This window comes from Alternaria dauci, chromosome 3, assembly GCF_042100115.1.
Source record: "Alternaria dauci strain A2016 chromosome 3, whole genome shotgun sequence".
Classification (NCBI taxonomy): domain Eukaryota; kingdom Fungi; phylum Ascomycota; class Dothideomycetes; order Pleosporales; family Pleosporaceae; genus Alternaria; species Alternaria dauci.
In genome coordinates this window covers 1131347-1151171 of record NC_091274.1, presented here as the reverse complement: position 1 = coordinate 1151171, position 19825 = coordinate 1131347, and the positions used below count along the sequence as shown (strand labels likewise).

Here is a 19825-nt window from a genome sequence, read left to right as displayed (position 1 = left end):
GTCGTTGTTGGTATTCAATCTCGGTAGAACTTCGGGGCAGGCGCCCGAAGGGTCGAGAGATATACGGAACGATAGGGCGTTCATGCATTGATAGAGTTTTGAGGGTGAGAACCGTCATACCAAACCAGGGAGTTCTCGGGCTGCAAAGGTAATGTAAGCGTAATGATACGACAGTAAGCCTCAATCTCTGTCTTCTCTTTGTTCCCGACAGTATAGATATTAAATGTTGATACCACGATGCCGAGCTCTGATCGGCATGCCATGTGAGTTCCTCGTGATCACCACTACATCAAGCCGGCACTCGGTTGGCACGTCAGCCACTTGGATTTTGCATTGCGTAGTCAGCAATGACTACGCAGCTTCGGAACTACCCTCTCGGGCCGGTGAGCGTCGTGCGTCGTGCACCTCCGACCGTATATAGCCGCGTAGTGGCTTGTCAACGGAGTGAAGATTAGGTTTGTCAGATAGGGTTCTCTTGGACCAAACGGTGCAGTTCTCATGTGGTTTGGTGCATTGCGCTCGCGTGGCTTCCTCGGTGGTATTCATTTGAGTGGAGGGGATGTCCTTGATAGCGGAGGGAAGAGCCCGCGACTAACGGCAGTGGAATGCGTCTCGCATGTACATGTATATGGCAGATTTGTCAGTGTCCCATTCGTATAATTACATGATCAGTCATTGAGCATCCTCTCTTGTCAGGCGTAGAAAGGGGTGACCCTGGGCCGTGTAGTTTAGAGTTTGAGAGGCCACATGGAGGTGCTTGGTGGCAGAAAACGTGCATCCATTTCCGATACTGTGGTAAGTTTTGCAAGCGTTGCTGCGCCGGGTGCAGCATCAGACACAATTGGTCATCTGCGCTAGCCCTGCTTCTTGGACTGCTGGTGGGATGTGAAGTAAGGAAGCGTGGACGGGAAGTATCTCCGGTGTACTAGAGAATGCAAATATGGTGTAGGGGTCTAGGTGGAGGATGTGTGGTAGGAATACGAGATCTGCACGCCCTTTATACGCGAAATCGTACCATGCACCGAACAACACGCCAGCAAATTTCAAGGATCAGATCTTCGCGCGCTCCGTCATCGACGCCATCGATGTCCCTCCTCTGCTTGCAGGGCTACATGCTTTCGAGTCCGCATGCTCCGAATCTACTCACGATATTGTGGGACGACGCATGTTGGTGTGATCGACAGGTACTCATTCTTCTTCGAGCAAGCCTGAGCGAACCGAGGTACTTGTGGCTTGCAGCGCAGAATGCTTGTGGCTCGCGGGATTCGATGCTACATTTGGGCTGGGAGCCGATGACGTGTGCAAGACTACAAGTGGCAGTGCGAAAGGGGTTATGTGCGTGCGAAAGAAGGTTTCGGGACGGGGCATGTCGAGCCGAGGCACGTTTGTTCGACACGAGACAAGACGGCTCAACCACGTGAGCTGGCGTGCGCGCGTTGCGCGTTGGACCCAGTCCGTGCGCTGTGTTTTCGGATAGGACGCGACTATGGAGACGGTCGCGACAACAGTGATCAGGCAACAGCAAAAGAGTCAGCACCACAAAGATCGCGCCATAATCTACCTTCGCATCGCAGAAGCCCACTCACTCACTGTGCCTGTTCTCCTCTTCCCAGCCTACCTGGAACATTCGACATTATGGGCCCCGCGCCACCCAACAGCCAGATGGCTCCTCTGCCTACGGACCTCCCCTTCCGACTCGTCAGTAAGACGATTGGACAAGGCGCCTACGCATCGTACGTGTTGTCACAGGTCTCTACTCAAAACCAGAGGACTCCGCTAATGGCAGGACTCGTAGCATCCGCAAAGCCGTCCCACATAACTCGCCCAAGCCCGTCATCGCCATCAAGTTCATCAACAAAGAACATGCCCTACGAACCGGCCGCCTCACGCCGAAACAAATAAAGATGGAGATTGTGTTGCACACGCATCTCGGCAAGCACCATAACATCATACACTGTCTGGGTTCTGGAGAGGATGCGTTGTGGACATGGATTGCCATGGAGTTGGCCGAGGGCGGGGACTTGTTTGACAAGATCGAGGCAGACGAGGGTGTGGGCGAGGATATTGCGCATTTCTACTTCACCCAACTGGTGAATGCCGTGACATACATGCACAGCAAGGGTGTCGCCCATCGCGACATCAAACCTGAGAACGTGCTGTTGAGCGCAGAGGGCGACCTCAAACTATCTGACTTTGGATTGGCAGCGCTTTTCAAGAAGGACGGGCAATTGCGACTATGCAATACCGTCTGTGGCTCGCCGCCTTACATTGCTCCCGAAATTGTATCAGGAAGGCGAAGCAAGAGAGCTGATATGCTAGACAGTGGCTATGCAGCGAATATTTGCGACATCTGGAGTTGCGGTATTGTTCTCTTCGTTCTCCTCGTCGGTAACACACCTTGGGACGAGCCGACCAAACGTTCGGCCGAATTCAAGGAATACGTCGAAACCGGAGGGCACACTACCGATGAACTCTGGAGCAAAATCCCTCCAGAACTCACAAGCCTGTTGCGTGGTATGCTCAAAGTCGACCCTAAAGAACGCTTTACCCTCGATGAAGTACGCACACACCCCTGGTGTACACGCAAAAACCCATACCTGACAGCGAGTGGACGCAATGCAAATCCAGTAGGACTGGCGACACAGATGTTATCGCAATTACGCATTGACTTCTCAAGACTGCCAGCGCAATCCCAACGCGGATGCTCGCAGGATGCAAATGAAGATGAAGATGGTGATGCGATGGATATCGACACTGATTCAGATCCTCGTCGCTCAAGCGCCATACATTTCCTTTCCTCAACGCAGCCGGAAACTCCATCTGCAGAGACACCTTTCGACTGGGAGCGACCCCCACGCATCGCCTCTTACGATGGAGTCTCCGCATCGCAACCTGTCTCGATACCCGACAACCGTCCCATCAATACGAGCTCGAGGCCTTGTTTGTCCCAACTTCCTTCTTCAACACAAGACATGCTCTCTCAGGACCCATCTATGACACAATTCAGCTCTACCCCTGGCGTTCCTCTGACCTTTACTCAAGCAGCCAGGAAGTTCGCTGACATCCTTCCTTCCTACTCTCTGGCACGTTTCATCTCTCCCCACACTCTCGGTCTTCTCATGCCACTCCTCCTTACCGCTTTGCACCGGCTAGGTGTCCCTGCACTATCCTACAGTGAAGCACAGATCGAGGATGCAGAGAGAGCAGGAACAGCTAGTATACGCGTGAAGATGGCAGATGGGCGGAGACAAGGCTTGAACGGCCATATTGTCATCGAGCAAGCAATTTATGAAGGGAGTGCCTACTGGGAGGTGAGATTTGTCAAAGCGAGTGGAGATCCGTTGGAGTGGAGGAGGTTTTTCAAGAACATGGTGCTTTGCGTGGGCGACGTGGTATTGCGACCCAATTGAACAAGAATGAAGACAGATCAAGGAGGTGATGTGTTGATATACTCTGGGTTGTATAATGATGGGATGGGACTTCAGGCGTTAGTTACGCATTCAATGATATGGGAACATGGGTTGAAACATCGGGTTAGAGTGTCGTAAATACATCTATTTATATAGGTTTGTTGGCAACCGCCGTTGTAGCATACGGAAGATGATATCACGACGGCATTATGGGTGAGTGGAACAGCTTACTAATGGTAGTTGTGTAACAAGGTAGCCATGTACGGGGACAAGAGTATCACAAACTGCATCGTTAGACGATGATAAAACATCGCTCCATGCTCATGTCATGGATGAATGATCCAACTTAGTGTTGTTTGCAAATAGCACCCCAAGTTGGGCAGGAGTTTAGTTGTCGTTTCTCATAGCGCATGAAGCATTCCTTGGAAATCCTCGGAGTGCGACCCAAAGCAAACATTCAGAACCTTCACCTACAAATGTGGTATTTGTTGATCATCATGACAGGTAAAGAAGTCTTTTTGGTAGTTCGCGAATGGCGTGCCAGCTCAATGTAGCTACAGTATCATGGCAGCGAAGACAGAAGCAGCAATTGCAACAACCAAGCTGCTCGTTCCCGTAGTGCTTGCAGCATTTGCATCATCGCCGTCTCCACTTCCATTACCACCATTACCAGCCCCACCTCCATTAGGCTGATCCTCTGCCTTCAGTTCACCCGCGCCATACGCCTTGAAGCCTCCTGAGATAGAACTCTCATGTCCAGTAGACCCCTCCACACACCTGCTATCGTCCTGAAAAGCATCCCAAGCTTGCTTCCACGCAGCATCAGGATCGGAGTAGGTTACCGCAGTGTAGAAAATCTTGCAGTCACTAGCCTCGTATATGTACTGTAAAGGCGTGCCGGAAGCATCGCCTTTTCGCACCTGATCCTGGGATTGGAGGCGCGATGCTCCATCTCCGGCGCGTGTGATTATTTGCGGAACGTTGGCAATTGCTGATAAAGCATCGTCGTTGTCGGAGTAAGAAGTTAGGGAGAGTGCGGAACTCATGTTCAAGGCAATCTGGGCAAAGCTTTGCCAGTAGATTAGTGGTGTTACTTCACCACCTTTAGACCCGGTCACGGTTTGAATAGGCCGGTTCTCTGGGCGGCCACCGACGGTGACGGCTTTAACGCCTGCAATGTTCTTGAGCTCTTCATGGAAGGAGGCGCAGGATGAGCCGCAAAGAGCGTCAGTATACATGGCAATGTTGGACGCTTTGAATGGAGTCGGGCGGGTGCCATTCACAAAACGCCAACCTTCGGGGAGAATGGACACTTCGTCAGTGTACTGTGCTCGTGTAAGTATCGAATATGGTCATGCTAGGATGATTTCTGGACTCACATTGTATCGCATCGTCGTTGTGTACGAGTCGTCATTCAACTCAACTGGTCCATTAAAGTCATCCCATCCACTGAAGTCTGCGCCGTCGGCATTGCGGAAGTGCCACCACGACCAGTACCTAAACGTATAGCTCTCCTCAATACTTTCTTCAGTGTACTGGGAAAACCGTCTAGCTTTGACTGGATCACTTCTGATCTCGTTGATCGCGTCGCCAATCTTCACAAAAGCATCAGTGGCTCTGTAACGCTGTCCAGAGAAAGGTTCCATCTCCGGGAAAAGTTGCATAAAAGCATCAAGAAGCAGATTAGTGCTACCGCCGCCGTTCTCGCGTAGATCGATGATGAGTTTCTGCTTATTCTCACTCATGCACTTGCTGAGAAATGAAGCAATTGTGGCCTGCAGTGTGGGGCATGTGAGATTAGTATATATCTTGCATTTGTGTGATGCACCAGGTACTTACCTGAAACTCGGTGCAGAACTCAGATTCACTCAAGTCCTCGCCAGGGTTGCTGAAAGAGATGATCTTGAGAACTGCAACGTCATCGTAGCCATCGCCATTAAGAAAGAACCCAGCCACTGTTCCAGTTGAGTCTTGCTCAACGACGTTTTCTGCATAAGATCCAGAAGTAGGTGTCATTGTCTGACGCTTGTTGCGACGGTGGTAGACGCCGACGGGGATACGGGGAACCGGGCCAGGAGCGCTAGGCGCGATGATGTGGCTGATACCAGCAGGCATCTTTGGTTTTGGAAGAGCGGTGTCAAATGAATCCGAATCAGCTTTTGTGCTGGCAAAGAGGGACGAGGAGCTGCCAACACAGAAGGTGTCGAAAAACGACTGTCCATCAGTGATACCAGCGAACCTAGACGCATAGTTTGAGGATGCGCCGTTAGGTATGGAAACCGTTGAGCCATTCGCCCATGTAATGTCAGTGCTAGGGCCGTCATATTTCCTTTGATTCATAAAACTGCCAAGGTTATCGGTGTCTCCTTTGGACAGCATGTTGTTGATGAGACCATCGGAATCGATGTATTGTGACCAGGAAGAGGCCTTGAGGAAATCGTATGGGTTCTGACCATTGATTTCGGTAATCTCGGACACATCTGAACTGCCCTGTGCTACACTCGCGACATCATCAGCCACATAGAGCTTTGGGAGTGCCTTGCCGTCCTCTGAGATGGAAGCGACATTGACTTGTCTGAAGAAGTCGAACACCGTGAGTATATCGGGCATGTAGTTGAAGTGGAAATTTCCAGTGCGGATGGTAATGTTCTGAATGGCTAGTTGGACCGCATATTCACTGGCGAATGAGTTGAGATTATCCTTCACGCTGTCCAGTTCTGCTTCGATGTCCAGGGGTCCAAATTCCCAATCGTCGCCTGGTTTCTTTAACCACACGAGTTCGGATTGGAACTGCCATATCTGCTTCAATTCATCAATAAGCTGTGCGTTTCCTTGGACGTCGACCGGAACGGAATCAAGACAGTCGAAGGCGACCTGTGCTTCGATAGAACTGGATTGTCTTAGATCCGCGGCAGCAGCTGCGCAGGGCTCAGAGGACGAAGATTGTGCTGCTACGAAGGCGGTTGAAGCCAAGAGGAGGGTGCTCTTCAGCATAATGATATGCGTGGGCCCTCGAGGGCGATCTTGTCCAAAAAATAATAAAAAAATAGGGTAGGGTTGTTGGACACCACTAAAGTAACAAACAAGACAAAACAAAACACGGGACTCAACAAAGCAGCTGAAGATCGAGGCTGTGGGCGAGGTAGTGACGGCAGAGGTTCTGGAACCCAAGAGCTGGGTGTGTCTCATCGGAAGGCAACAGGATGTCGCCTACCTCATATAGGACAAAGAAGAGGCGCATTCTTGGTTGCTTTATCCTCTTCAGTCTAGGCTTTCGGGAGGCCTGAGCCGCAACGAGACGAAAAGGGATTGGCGCCAGGATCTCCGCAGATGAATCCATCTTTGAGCTGGCTAGTCTGCTGTTAGGGCTGAAAATCCACAATTTACCAGAACTCGCTTCGCCGCGCTCGACGCACCGCCCATTCGAAGTTCAAAGCCCACTTCATGTATCGTACAGCACAAGTTATCGCAACACGTATATTGGCGCGCCATCTGGGTCTTGGCTCAAACGCGCGTACGCACCAAGGCGGTTACTGAGGAAGATGGGCTGAAGAAGATGGGCTGGCATCGCGCAGAAGCTGAGGCACGACAACCGCCAATCAGACTACCAAGCATTATATGCATGAGTTTCTTCCCCGTACCAGGTGTCTCTTGGCTGCTGTGCAGCAGTAGCGCGCCAAGTGTGGCACAGTGATACCTATGCAGGATCTAGTGTGAGGCGCGGATGAATGCCCAATGGAGAATCGCGCCTCCATCTGCATGGGTAGACGAGAGACGAGATGATGTTTTGTTCACTGGTACAGACTAAGACTTTTCACCATTTCTGTGAAATTATGGCGAGCAACAATCATAGTCAGGGTCGGTGCAAATGTTCTGTGTTTAGTTATCATAAGTGACGGATGAACGTGACCAGGTGGTGTTCTGTAATAGAGGGTCCCCTTTAGGTCATGCCAAGCCATTCATGTGAGCGAAGTGTATCCTACGTCTCGCCCGCATTTCAGACCCTATTTCGATCTACCCAAGTGAACAACATGTTAATGTGCTTTGTATTGTGACAAGAGGCGTCCTTGCGAAGTCAGGGCGCAAACTTTTTACTTTCAGTCATACTAGCAACTTGAGAGCCTGTCGGGTAATCCAAGTGTCGTTCGACATTAATCAATTCATCATACGTTGATGCCGACCTCCCGCTGGTCAGCGCAAGCTATGGGACAAGTACCCTATATACCTTGACGACTGACGCTACTTCGAGCTGTACAAGATAGATTGTAGGCCACAGGTTCCATGCGTTGCCTTTTCAGTTAATCCTGGGACCAGGCCACCAGGGATCAGCGCTAGGCTCAGCTCGTCTATTGTAGAGAGAGATGTGTGACGGAAAAAATACACATCAACATGCATTTTGGCCTCCAACCACAACGCCACCTATCGAGGATTCTAGGTAATCGAGTAGCTTACTGGAACAGCTGATCGAACCATTGTATAGCGGACTGAACAGACCTTGCGACATAGCCATGATTCAAGGGTGTGCTAGGAGGTCATCAAGACTTACACATTTCGCCGCATTGGGGTCCAGCAATTGCAGCCAAATCAGAAGAACATACTTCTGATCGGCGCATCTGTCACCCTGGGTGTGTGGCACTTCGCGATCCAACTCTTCCGCCCGCTTACTGATATGACCCGAGAACTTGGTTCCATTGTCTTCGAGGTCCGCAATTCTCTTCTGTGTACTGCTTGATATCTTCCATCTCGAATGACAGTCTTTCTACAAGCAGCTCATACATTAACGCGTCTAGATTTCACCGATCAATTGCCTTGATACACCGTTCCACGCTTATATAAAGCCTTGTTATCGTGACTGCGCCCTCTGGGCCTGGGTCATCCAATGTGCCGCACACAGTAGATCAGGAAACTGACTGTAGGTGAACAGAGTATCCGAAGTCGACAGGCTTGACTTCGCCGTGAAAGACGAAAAGTACATTTTCGGACTCGATGTCCCGGTGCACCATGTTCTCACCATGCAGGTAGCATGGTGCGGATGTGAGTTAAGTGACGTAGACGGCGGTTTGCTGTTTAGTGAACCTGCCGTTTGTTTGTTTCTTTATCCTTGAGTATAGGCTTGGAGGCCCGCTGTACTGTCTCCGAGGCCCTCACGCCCATCTGCTACTTCAGTTTTTGTTGCTGGCTTGGGGGCCTTCTAAGGTTCGGTTGGCTGTTTGATCAGAGGGTATTAATCCTTGCTTTCGTGTTTTGCATCTATCCGTTTATTAGCAGAAGAAAAAGAAGCAGGTAAGAGAAGCCATTACCTACTGAGGACTCCAAGTCTGCAAGAACAAAGCCGGCTTTCCCAGCCTTTGCGATTATCGAGACATTTGTGTCTGTGATGTGTGGTATAAGCGCTATGTTGTTTACTGGCGATATTTGCCTGAGCTGCGTGCGGTCCTCTGATGTTGTTTTGAAGAGGTGGCGGTAGCGGATTTCAAAGTGAGTGTATGGATGATTAAGTCGCACATGACGTTACGGTCTGGTGCTCTCGCTGCTCTGGTCTCAGTCCCGTTTAGTCCTCGTCACCTAGGTGAATGCGGGTCTCAGTCTACACAACACCGACCATGACAACAAACGCCCAACACATATCTATACCAATATCGACACTGCCACACAACTCTTGCTATCTTTAATCTCGATCTTGCTAACTTTCTGTATAAGTATGTGAAATCTCTTGAGTTATTCATCAAGAATCGAAGGCGATTTGGCGGCGTTGGGTAGCTACTCATCTCTGCTAGATCATAGTCGCCTATTCGATTCTCCTCAATGACAGAAGGGAGACTGAGCAGACGCCCAGATTCACCGGGTCGCACAACGATCGTCTGGCAAAAGAAATTAAGGAGTCCGTCACCATGGGTAGCGTGCGAGGGGCGCCCATCAGAGTTCTGTCATGGTAAGTTTTTTTTGTTAACCACTCTTCCCCGCATGATCGTAGAGCACTCTGTCTTGATAGAGCAAGTATCGGGCGCCATCAAGGTGTCAGGCCCAGGCGCTGCTCAACTACTCCCACAATCTCCATCCAGTCTTTCATCGCGCCGCTTCCGGTATCCCCGCACGCCAACACTTTCTCCATGGGTTGTAGTACCTCAAACCAGCCCCCATTCTTCACACCCCACTCTTCCTCGAGTACCAGCACCTGCCTCTTTGTGATGGGCTGAAACCACATGGCAGTATTCATGCTTGGTGCGACTAATATCCTCTTTTTCTGTATGCCTCCCTCATCTTGCGGCCATTGCACGCCTGGTATGGTCCTTACGGGATCGATCAGACCGGTGGTATCCCACGCGCGTACAACGGATAGCAGAAGGTTCTCTGACAAGCCTTGTGTTATCTTAGCGAGCTCGTTAGCACTCAAGGGTGCAATGACCATGATATCTGCCCATCGCCGTAGCTCGATGTGAAGGATCTTATTGCCTCGTACCCATGGAGCCCTCCACTCGTCTTCGTCAAAGTATATGCCGTCTACATTCGGCAGAGCTTCTATATCTTCCATGGAAGGTTGTTCGTCGCTCTGTCCTTGCAAGAAGCTGGTTGCCGCAGCTGTGAATATGAGTCGGATCCGTACATTCGCGTGTTTCGCAAACGCATTGATCATGTTCGGTATCTTGATGGTTGCAACCGACCCTGACGCGCAGAGAAGAATGTGTATCTTGTCATCGTGGTGATTGAAGTCGAAAGGGTCTGTCTTGGGAGGGTCGTGGACTTGATGCTGGACAGGTCTAATGTTGAGCGGCTTGAGGTCGCGTACTTGGGCGGTCATGTTGTGTTACCTTGACTAGGTCGTCACCAAGTGTCGGTGTCTGAGCAAGATATCTGAGATTCAGACGTCGGTCCGCTTCTGAGTGTGGCGGCGGCTCTACAAACGTGGTAAGCCATGGTGGGGAGGAAGATGTGATGTCGTGAAGTTTGACGGGCGCTAATCCGCTTGTCGGATGGCCCGCGGGAAGTGCCCAGCAGCTGCGCAGTCAGCGACACTTCAGCCGATCCTTCTCAACTTCCAGCGTCAAGCCACACGGCACGTAGCGTGCAAAACAGTCTGAAAATCTTGAGCTTCTCTCTAGACCATCCGGCGGACTCTGCCTTCATACAGTCACAGTAAATCTCCACTCGAACGGAGCACAGGCGCCTTATCTCCGCATCACTCTGTCCACTTTGGTGCACCAGACAATCTCCACCATGTCGTGCAGTCCACCAAATCGCCAGGGTGATTTGCTCGTAGACGCCCTCACAGAGGTCAAGGTTTCACACTCGAGCTGCATGTGCAGTGCTAGGCAGTATCTCCGTCAACATATAGGTGTGATTTCATCAAAATAGCGGGGTTAAGGAGTTAACGGCGGGGTCGTCCGTCATTGTGGGTGGAGTGCCAGCGTCATTGCGATGATGGATATGCGTTAGGTGCTCAATGATTAAGCTCATCCGACTCCGCTCGTCCAGTGCTTACTTCTCCAGTAATCAAATCTCTCTTGGTTGAAATCCTACAGCAGCTTGGCTTATAACCAGAAGAAACCACGCGCCGACATTCATCAAGTCAACCACAACAACATAAATAGCGGTCACTTCGCTTGCAAGAACGGACTATCGCCACCATCAGGAACTGAAAACCAACACCACTCTGTACCAACGAGGACATAAACTTGACGGATTTTATCATGTCTCTACCCACTGCACCTCTCGGTCGCGATGGTCCCCAAGTCAACCGCCTGGGGTTTGGCCTCATGGGCCTGTCCGCCTTCTATGGCCAGCCCAAACCCGACTCTGAGCGCCTAGCGCTGCTTGACCGAGCTCATGAGCTTGGCGAACGCTTCTGGGACTCTTCAGACATGTAAGACGATTACAAATGCAGGCCCAGCAGCAGCTAACAAATGCTTTAGATACGGTGATAACGAAGACTTGGTCGGAAAGTGGTTCAAGGCCAACCCCGACAAGCGCAATGACATCTTCCTTGCGACTAAATTTGCTGTCAAGAATATGGGCGCCGAAATTGACTCTTCTCCAGAATATGTCAAGGAGGCCGTCGAGAAGTCTCTGCAACGGCTCGGGATTGAACAGATTGATCTCTATTACTGCCACCGTGTTGACCAGAAGACTCCCATCGAACTCACTGTACAAGCCATGGCCGATCTCGTTAACCTCAAGAAAGTAAAGTGCCTCGGTCTTTCAGAAGTCAGCGCCGAGACACTGCGAAGAGCGCACAAAGTCCATCCCATCTCGGCTGTACAGGTTGAATACTCTCCTTTTGCCCTGGACATCGAGAGTAAGCAAATCGACCTACTGAGGACATGCCGTGAGCTAGGCGTGGCCGTGGTCGCTTACTCGCCTCTGAGCCGCGGAATGCTGAGTGGTGCGCTCAAGGGCCCAGAGGACTTTGAAGAGAACGATTTCCGTCGACATGCGCCTCGTTTCAGTGCTGAGAACTTCCCCAAGAACCTTAAGCTTGTGGAGCAGATTACTGAGGTTGCAAAGGCCAAAGGCGTCACTCCAAGCCAGTTGACTTTGGCGTGGTTGATGGCGCAGGGTGAAGACATCTTCCCTATCCCGGGCACAACCAAGGCTGAGCGCCTGGAAGAGAATGTGGGAAGTGTGAAGGTTGAAGTGAGTAAAGAGGAGAAGGAAAAGATCCGCAAGGCTTGTGAAGGTAAGAGTGCCTGTGCTTGTGCTTGTGAGACATGAACTGACTTTGTATACGCGCATTTAGAGGCGGAGGTTGGCGGTGCGCGCTACCCTGAGAGCTTCATGAAGTCGTGCTATGCCGATACGCCGTCGCTTGAGCGGTACCGCGATAGTGGTGCAGGATTGGATGGGAGTGAAGGTGACGGAAAAGCGACCAGGACAGCAGATATCATTGGCGGATCGTAAAGCATCGTGTTGGATGGAAAGGAGCGAATGAGGCAGAGAACGGAGACGAAGGCACCTAAACATACAATCCAACCCAACTCTTTAAACGATTCCGACGGCACACGAAGCTATGCGTCGTCTCTAGCGTGCACCAAGCGTGACTGCAGCGTCTGTGTACTTGACAAAGGCAGCATTCGTCCAGGCGGGGAGTGCAGGTGTGGTGGAGTCGGGCGCGCCGGCGTCAGCTGCGTTGGACGGATGTCGGGAAGTTGCCGCTTTGGGACAGTTGAATCCCTGGCAGCTGTCGAGGGAGGGCACGGCGCGATTTCAGCGCTGACCTCACACCCGAGTCAACTCTCCACCACCCAGACATCTGTGTGTCCACGCCCAAGACAGCGCCTCGCATTGCATTGAGAGACAGTGGGACACGGAAGTGCATCCATCTGCGAAGCCATTGGCCCTCGACGCATCCAGCAAGAGCATCCCATCCCAACGCAACCTCGCGCACACGTCAACCTTGGTCCAGCTCAGCCATGGGCTTCATCACCGGCTTCGTAGGTGCTGCCAGTCCCCGTGCAGTGGCTGCTCGCTAACCAAGGCAGCTCGGAGGCGTCACCCTCACCACGGGCGTCCTCTACCTCTCCATCTCGCTGCACACGCAAAACCGCATAACACAGGCCGCGCTCCTACGACAGCAGCGCCAGGTCCTTAGCGAATTCTACGAGCCCAAGAAGCCCGGGCCCGAGCCGACAAGCCGGGAGGCGCCGGTTGGTCTCGCTGAAATGGCAAAGGACAGGTGGAACAGGAGCCTCGAGGAGGGCGTGAAGAAGGTGTACATGACAGACTGGAGGAGAGTACGCGAAGAGGCCGAGGACAGGGCAAGCGCCATCATGCAGAAGATCAGGGAGGGCAGCAAATGAGCGGTTGCCTGCGCGCGTGTAGACTAGAAGCATGTGAAGGTGGCGCGATAGCACGCCTGCGACGATACCCCTCCTGCGACTGTACAGAATATCTAGGGCTTCCAATTCGGGTCCGCAAAGGTTCATGTCTCCGCACTCTCTGTTCCCATTGTTCGTTTGCATTTACATGGCAGCACTACGCGTCTGCCTTGCCCCTCTCACCTACACAACATCAAGTCAACTAGAGTTTCGTCTCCAACGACACCACCGCACAAGCCCGCGCAAACATGGCGTCCCATGGCAAGGTTCTTGACCTGTTCGACGACCGCTACCTGGAGTTGCAGGACGTCGTCGGCAATGTTGAGCCGCTGCCCACACTCGTGCCTTATGAGCAGTACAAGCAACACGCCATCACCTACCGCATGGACACGAACCACGACATCTTCGTGGCGCTGCTCCAGGACTTCACAGAGCGCAAGTCACTGGAAACGGGCAGAGAGCTGTGGACGTGGTGCGTGCAATGGCAGGTTGACGAAACGGCCGCTCGCCACCCAGCCGTAGCACCACACTCACCGAAGAGGCCTCGTCTCGATTCGAGCCAGCCAAACACCCCTACTGTCCAGCCACCTTCAGGGCGTGCCGCGCCCCCAATAACCGCCCAGGCTCGCAGAATCGACCCCGAATTGATGCATGAGGAGGATATGCTGCGTATATTGGTCGACATCGTCCAGGTCAACAGCACCGTGGTGCCAAATTTCATCGAGTTCCTATATAGGTGGGTCGACTTCTACGAGGGAGACGGAAAGGCTCTGAACGCGGCTCTGTATGGAGAAATTCCAAGCTTATGGGACTTTGAGTACCATCCGATTCTTGTTCCCGAGGACGTCAAAAAGAAGTTGGACGAGGCAAATGCCATCACAAGAGACGGCAACAAGGATGGAGCAGGGAACGAGACGCCAAAACAGGCCAACGCAGAAGAGCTCACACAGAACTCGCCCACCAAGAAGATGCGCCAAAAGCCCGATTTGGCGACATTTGAGCGCAAGGTGGAAGAAAGTGAGCGTCTACAGTATCATGAAGTCCACTTCGGCATCCAACCCCCGAAGCTCAACGAGCCTCTACCGCCTCTTATCAATATCCCTCGGGACCGGGTCAAGCGGGCCAAGTATCACGTTGCTTGCTTCAAGTCACGCCAACGCGCGCTTTACCTACTCATGGAAGCAGGTGTTACCCCACAACAGGTAAAGGATTACCACAGGTGTCAGACAATGAGTCTGAAAGATACGCCACCGCGTGAAGGAGCAGGTGGCCTCGAAAACTACGAGAAAGACGCGAAACTTGCGCAGATGATCCATTCGGCCAAAGAGAAACAGAGAGCAAAGCAGATGGAAATTACCATCAGCAACAAGTTGGCACAAGAGGCTCAGCTTGCTGGTCGCAGCACTTTTCCTGCAGGCTCATCTGGTGTGCCTCTCATCCCTATCACGCCCTCAACCATGCAGAGTCCGGACACAGCTAGCCAAATATCGCGTAAGATTCAGCAGACTAGAGTTGGGAGAGATCAGAGGATTAATATCGTTCCTGTGCCACTTGTCGGTAAGATGAAAAGCAAGCTTTTCGAAGGTGCAATAGACAGAGCGGCTTTACTAGACATATGCGGGCGTGGCGGGCGATTAGCAACCTCACCTTCTTCCGCCGATACTGATGGCCATGGGTCGAAGAACGAAGATGAGGGCGACGTGAGCACCGATGGGGACTCGGATGATGACACCAGTGCTCCTAGAGGCGGACTGTATACGCTGCCTAGGCCAGCACTACCACCGCCCCCAACGATTCCAAATCTACTACCGCTACCGCTTCGACCTCCGTTGATGATGTCCAATCAACCCCGAGGCTCTTTGAGTCCCAACCCTACGCTTTCCTCGCAACAACAACATCCATTTGGCCATGGTGGTCTGTCTGGTTCGGGCCTTGCACCTTCAAGAGCGTCGATATCATCATACATAGCAGAGATCATGAGAAACAACACTTCAAATCAGGCACGACAAACAATATCAGTGCTAAACCACGAGGAACGTCTGGCACCACCTGGGCTTGAACACGATGGTCATTTTATCTCTGGAAACATCCTCCCTCCGCTTGGGCCTCCGCCGCCGCTAACTTACCCCTTTACTCAAACTCAACCTAACATCTACAGCTCGAATCTGCCTCAACAAACTCAGACTCCGCCGTCTTACCCGGTTGGACCCGGATTCTCTAGTCCTACATCACCGCCAGATTTCGCGCAGCGTCTTGCAGGCTTGGGCCACGCTGTTAGCTTATACCAAGGATATCATAACACTGGCCCAGCATTGTTACGAGAACCAGATATTCCAACTCTCAACGGCCCAGGAAGTCAGTACATATCAGCTCAAGAGCGCCAACAGTGCTCTCAAACACTCTCTTCACTTAACTCTCCCTCTTTGCCCCCTCCTCACGTCAGTATGCAGCGCTCCGCTCCTTCCCCACTCACACTTCGACCACCACCCTCCCCACTGTCGTCCCTAGCACCAAACTTTCTAGCCACCTCGCCTTTTGCCACCTCTCATCATGGTGTTCCAGTTCAGATCTATTTGCCCAGGATCCTCATCCCCTCGAACACAATCGGCCCTGGCGGAATGAAGCTAGGCAATAATGGTTGTGCCGAAACAGACGCTTTTCTTCTCGGATATACGCAACCTCTAAGCGGGAAAATCACGCTTAGTCGCGCCGTCTTCCTACCTTTGGGTGTGTGGACCAACGCGCAGGACAGGGTTCGAAAGGGCAAGTACAAGGTTTTGGAGAGCTATATAGCGCCGACGAGGGGTACTTCAGTCCCACATCGTGCTGTTTACGAGAAAGTGAGACAGGCCTATGGATTGATGAAGACTGCATCGCCGGCAGCGAGAGAGCGGGAATTGACAAAGAGGTGGAGGGCCAGTAGGGGAAGGATGAAGGAGACCGAGAGAGGTGCGGTCTGGGAAGGTTGGGCTGTGGATATTGATAGGGAAATTGCGATGAGCAAGGAGGATAGGAAAGGTGCGTTTGTACAGGATGCATTGATTGATGGGATTGATCAGGATAGTGAGGAAGTCAGAAGGAGAAAGGAGATTGATGAATTGCTTGAGACGGACGAGGCATGGGATTACGAAGAGGATGAGGATGTGCGTATGCACGGCTAGACTCGAGTGCATGGTTGTGACGACACTTATGAGCTTCATTGAGGGCGAAAGTCTGCCGTACTGGTTTCTTTGAACTAGCTTTTGTAGCCAGGGTAGATCAGATACACCGTCCACCATCCACCTCGAGATTGACTCCAGTGATGAAACCTGCTTCCTTGCTTGCCATGAAGACACACGCATTCACCACATCGTCCACTTCCCCAATCCTGCCCATAGGTACATTAGACGTAAACTTCGTTCTATTCTCTGGCGTATCTTCCATTCCGGTGAAAGAGGAGAAGAGACCCGTTGCCGTCACGAGAGGGCAGATGGACACGACGCGGATCTGATGTGGGCCGTATTCTGCTGCAAGTCCTTTTGTCGCCTGAATGACATGTGAGTAAATGAAATCCTCGTGCAAACTGGAGTCACTATAAGAAGACATAGCTTACGTTCCATATAGCGCCTTTACTCGCATTATACCTGTCAAGGTGAAGATACAAAGTCAGTGTGTGTTCCACATGCGTTTCGTACAGCTAAATCTTACCACACCAATCCCGGCCTTGGGCGCGTAGCCCCAACACTGGCAATATTGATAATCACACCTCCTTCTTTCCGCTCAATTGCCTGATCTACCCAAGCATTGCAACCCAGATATACACCCTTGACATTGACGTCAAAGACTTTTTCGAATTCATCCTCGGTGACCGTTGTGGTAGGCTTGTTAGTATAACTCCAGCCTGCGTTATTCACGAGAATATCACAGCGGCCGAACTTCTCGATGCAGGCTGAGACGGTGGCTTTCCAGTCTGAGGCTTTGGTCACGTCCATGTGGTGGAAAGCAAGGGAGGAGGGATTGGTTGCTGCGGTTGCTTCGCCGCCGGATTGATTGATGTCGCAGACAAGAACTTTGGCTCCTTCGGACGCCATGCCTTTTGAGATGCCAGCGCCGAAGCCTGAGCCGCCACCTGTTAAGGTCGTTAGTGGGTTGTGAGAGGGGAAGACGAGGATGCGATGCACCAGTTACGATGGCGACCTTGCCGTCTAGTCTTCCCATGACGAGAGCTCTGATGGTTGCAGTTCACGATGAGATATGGTTAGTCGACCACGATTTTGGGCTACCAGCGACCAATGCCGATTGTTGGATAGGCAGCAGCGATGTTGTTGTTGTGATTACGAGAAGGACAGTAGGTACGGTCTTGCCCACCATTTCATGGACCCTGCTATCTGCCATCGGTATCGCATCTCCAATCACAGTCTGCCGACTAGACGTTGCATGGATTCCAGCACCGCACAACAGTGAGGGGTAAGCGTGATGCCCCGCATGAGGTTGACGTCGTGTTGGAGAACCACCGAGATTTGAACCAATTGGAGGTCATCTGCACCGATACGTCCTCTGTATTCAGCGTCTCTGGCGTCTCTCCGGGTGACCTTTAGTGGAGTAGCCGAGTGTAGCAGCTGATAAAAGTATCGGTCATGTAGGCTACATGATGAAAGGTGGGGAAGCTCTTGGTGTCTGCAGATGCCTGTGTTAGTGATTGCGGAATCGACACGCCCTCCGCTCAAACTTCACCACTCCTTGTCTCTAGAGCAAGTTGTTTCGCGCTGCGCACCTCCGGCTTTCGAAACATAGCTCTCAATATAAGCCACTACTAGACCTTTAAACTACGCGGACAAGATTCAGATCAACAGCAACATGGTCGCGGACAGTAAACACCAGCTACCATTCAAGGTGCGCAAAGACTGACTCGATGGTTCCTCATATTGTACTGATGCATGCAAGCTCAAAAATCCAGATTTGCTACATAACCTATCCTTTGTAGATGGCAACTGGGTACAAGCAAAATCAGGAAAGACATTTGAAGTAGTTGGTCTGTCATTGGGGCGCATTTGAAGACTTGCATCTGACGCGCGAATAGACCCTGGAACTGGAAAGCCGTGGATCGAGTGCCCCACAAACGATGCATCAGATGTTGATGATGCTGTAAAAAGCTCACACGAATGTTTCCAGAAATACAAGAAGATCAGTCCTCGGCAACGGGCGCAGATGCTCTACCGATGGGACGCTCTCATCAAAGAGAACAGGGATGATATAGCGACCATTCTTGTGTACGAAACCGGAAAACCCATATCCGAGGCGTATGGAGAGATTGATTACTCGACGGGCTTCACATGGTGGTTTGCTGGAGAAGCAGAACGTATACAGGGCAGTGTTTTTACGCCTGCACTACCAAACAGACGCATCTTCACAATCAAACAGCCCCTCGGTGTCGCTGCTGCATTGGTACCATGGAACTTTCCCATCGCGATGGTCCTCCGCAAAGCTGGTGCAGCATTGGCTGCCGGCTGTACGATGATCGTAAAGCCCAGCCCAGAGACGCCAATCACTATACTCACGCTTGCGTATCTCGCGCAAGAAGCTGGGTTCCCCAGAGGCGCCCTGAACGTCCTGACTACTGACCTTGACAAGACACCAGAACTCAGTGAAGCGCTCTGTCGACATCCGCTTGTCAGCAAGGTTACTTTTACAGGCTCTACACGTGTTGGCAAGCTAGTTGCTAAGATGTGTGCCGATAACCTGAAGAAAGTGACACTGGAGCTGGGAGGCAACTGTCCTGTCCTGATCTTTGACGATGCAAATATCGAACAGGCCATGACCCAGATCTTCGCACTGAAATACCGACACGCGGGTCAGGCGTGCATCACCGCGAATCGGATATACGTTCAAGCCGGTATCTTCGACAAGTTCCTCGAACGCTGGAACGCGGAGACACAAAAGATTGTTGTCGGCCACGGTTCAGACGAGAAGACGACGATGGGACCAGTGACGACCCCAAGAGGTGTCGAAAAAGCGCTCGCCCTTGTTGAAGATGCGAAGAAAAAAGGCGCGAAAATCCACACGGGTGGAAACACGATCAAGAAAGACGGCGGCTACTTCTTCGAACCTACTGTCATTACCGGCATTACGTCAGATATGGATCTTGCCAATGAAGAGGCCTTTGCCCCGATTAGTACATTCATCAAGTTTGATACTGAGGATGAAGCGGTGAAGGAGGCCAACGATACCAGCATGGGTCTTGCTTCCTACTGCTTCACAAAGAATATCGATCGCATGTGGAGACTGTTTGAGAGCCTGGAGGCTGGCATGATTGGTTTGAACACAGTATGTCGGGCACGAAGATATTGCGCAAGTGTACTAATACGTTCCAGGGCAACTCCTCTGCTGCGGAGTCGCCATTTGGTGGCATTAAGCAATCTGGCTATGGCAAGGAGTCTGGGAAGGATGTCGCTGTGAATGAGTATCTCATTACGAAGACTGGTACGTTCACGCTAGAAGAGCAGGTGTGAGTTGGCACCTGGTTTTGGAGGTTGATGTCCGTCTCGAGCGCAGCTTCGACGTATGCCATGGCCCTGGCTGTCGTCTAGGCACAGTGACCTTGGTGGGCTTGTCGTAGCGTGATAT

The 19825-nt window shown here is 51.8% G+C and overlaps 8 protein-coding genes across 8 annotated transcripts; 5 read left to right on the top strand and 3 right to left on the bottom strand.

Moving 5' to 3' along the window:
- Window positions 1-1635: 1635 nt before the first annotated feature.
- ACET3X_004033 (uncharacterized protein) lies at window positions 1636-3410 on the top strand (the record flags this gene model as incomplete). The annotated part of the gene is made up of 2 exons (XM_069450194.1): window positions 1636-1733; window positions 1796-3410. The coding sequence occupies 2 exons, from the start codon at window positions 1636-1638 to the stop codon at window positions 3408-3410; spliced, it is 1713 nt and encodes a 570-aa protein (XP_069308011.1).
- Window positions 3411-3964: 554 nt separating this feature from the next.
- On the bottom strand, window positions 3965-6404 carry ACET3X_004032 (uncharacterized protein; the record flags this gene model as incomplete). The annotated part of the gene is made up of 3 exons (XM_069450192.1): window positions 3965-4735; window positions 4790-5185; window positions 5250-6404. 3 exons carry the CDS (start codon window positions 6402-6404, stop codon window positions 3965-3967), a joined length of 2322 nt encoding a protein of 773 aa, XP_069308010.1.
- A 3016-nt stretch (window positions 6405-9420) lies between these two features.
- On the bottom strand, window positions 9421-10209 carry ACET3X_004031 (uncharacterized protein; the record flags this gene model as incomplete). Its single annotated transcript, XM_069450191.1, has 1 exon — window positions 9421-10209. One exon carries the CDS (start codon window positions 10207-10209, stop codon window positions 9421-9423), a length of 789 nt encoding a protein of 262 aa, XP_069308009.1.
- A 761-nt stretch (window positions 10210-10970) lies between these two features.
- ACET3X_004030 (uncharacterized protein) lies at window positions 10971-12390 on the top strand. Its single transcript, XM_069450190.1, has 3 exons — window positions 10971-11271; window positions 11321-12084; window positions 12145-12390. Exons 1-3 carry the CDS (start codon window positions 11099-11101, stop codon window positions 12303-12305), a joined length of 1098 nt encoding a protein of 365 aa, XP_069308008.1. The 5' UTR covers window positions 10971-11098; the 3' UTR covers window positions 12306-12390.
- A 427-nt stretch (window positions 12391-12817) lies between these two features.
- On the top strand, window positions 12818-13204 carry ACET3X_004029 (uncharacterized protein; the record flags this gene model as incomplete). Its single annotated transcript, XM_069450189.1, has 2 exons — window positions 12818-12838; window positions 12887-13204. 2 exons carry the CDS (start codon window positions 12818-12820, stop codon window positions 13202-13204), a joined length of 339 nt encoding a protein of 112 aa, XP_069308007.1.
- Window positions 13205-13470: 266 nt separating this feature from the next.
- ACET3X_004028 (uncharacterized protein) lies at window positions 13471-15055 on the top strand (the record flags this gene model as incomplete). Its single annotated transcript, XM_069450188.1, has 2 exons — window positions 13471-14713; window positions 14991-15055. 2 exons carry the CDS (start codon window positions 13471-13473, stop codon window positions 15053-15055), a joined length of 1308 nt encoding a protein of 435 aa, XP_069308006.1.
- A 1425-nt stretch (window positions 15056-16480) lies between these two features.
- ACET3X_004027 (uncharacterized protein) lies at window positions 16481-17419 on the bottom strand (the record flags this gene model as incomplete). The annotated part of the gene is made up of 3 exons (XM_069450187.1): window positions 16481-16747; window positions 16915-17330; window positions 17383-17419. The coding sequence occupies 3 exons, from the start codon at window positions 17417-17419 to the stop codon at window positions 16481-16483; spliced, it is 720 nt and encodes a 239-aa protein (XP_069308005.1).
- A 639-nt stretch (window positions 17420-18058) lies between these two features.
- Window positions 18059-19710, top strand: ACET3X_004026 (uncharacterized protein; the record flags this gene model as incomplete). Its single annotated transcript, XM_069450186.1, has 4 exons — window positions 18059-18094; window positions 18146-18233; window positions 18282-19525; window positions 19573-19710. 4 exons carry the CDS (start codon window positions 18059-18061, stop codon window positions 19708-19710), a joined length of 1506 nt encoding a protein of 501 aa, XP_069308004.1.
- Window positions 19711-19825: the final 115 nt, after the last annotated feature.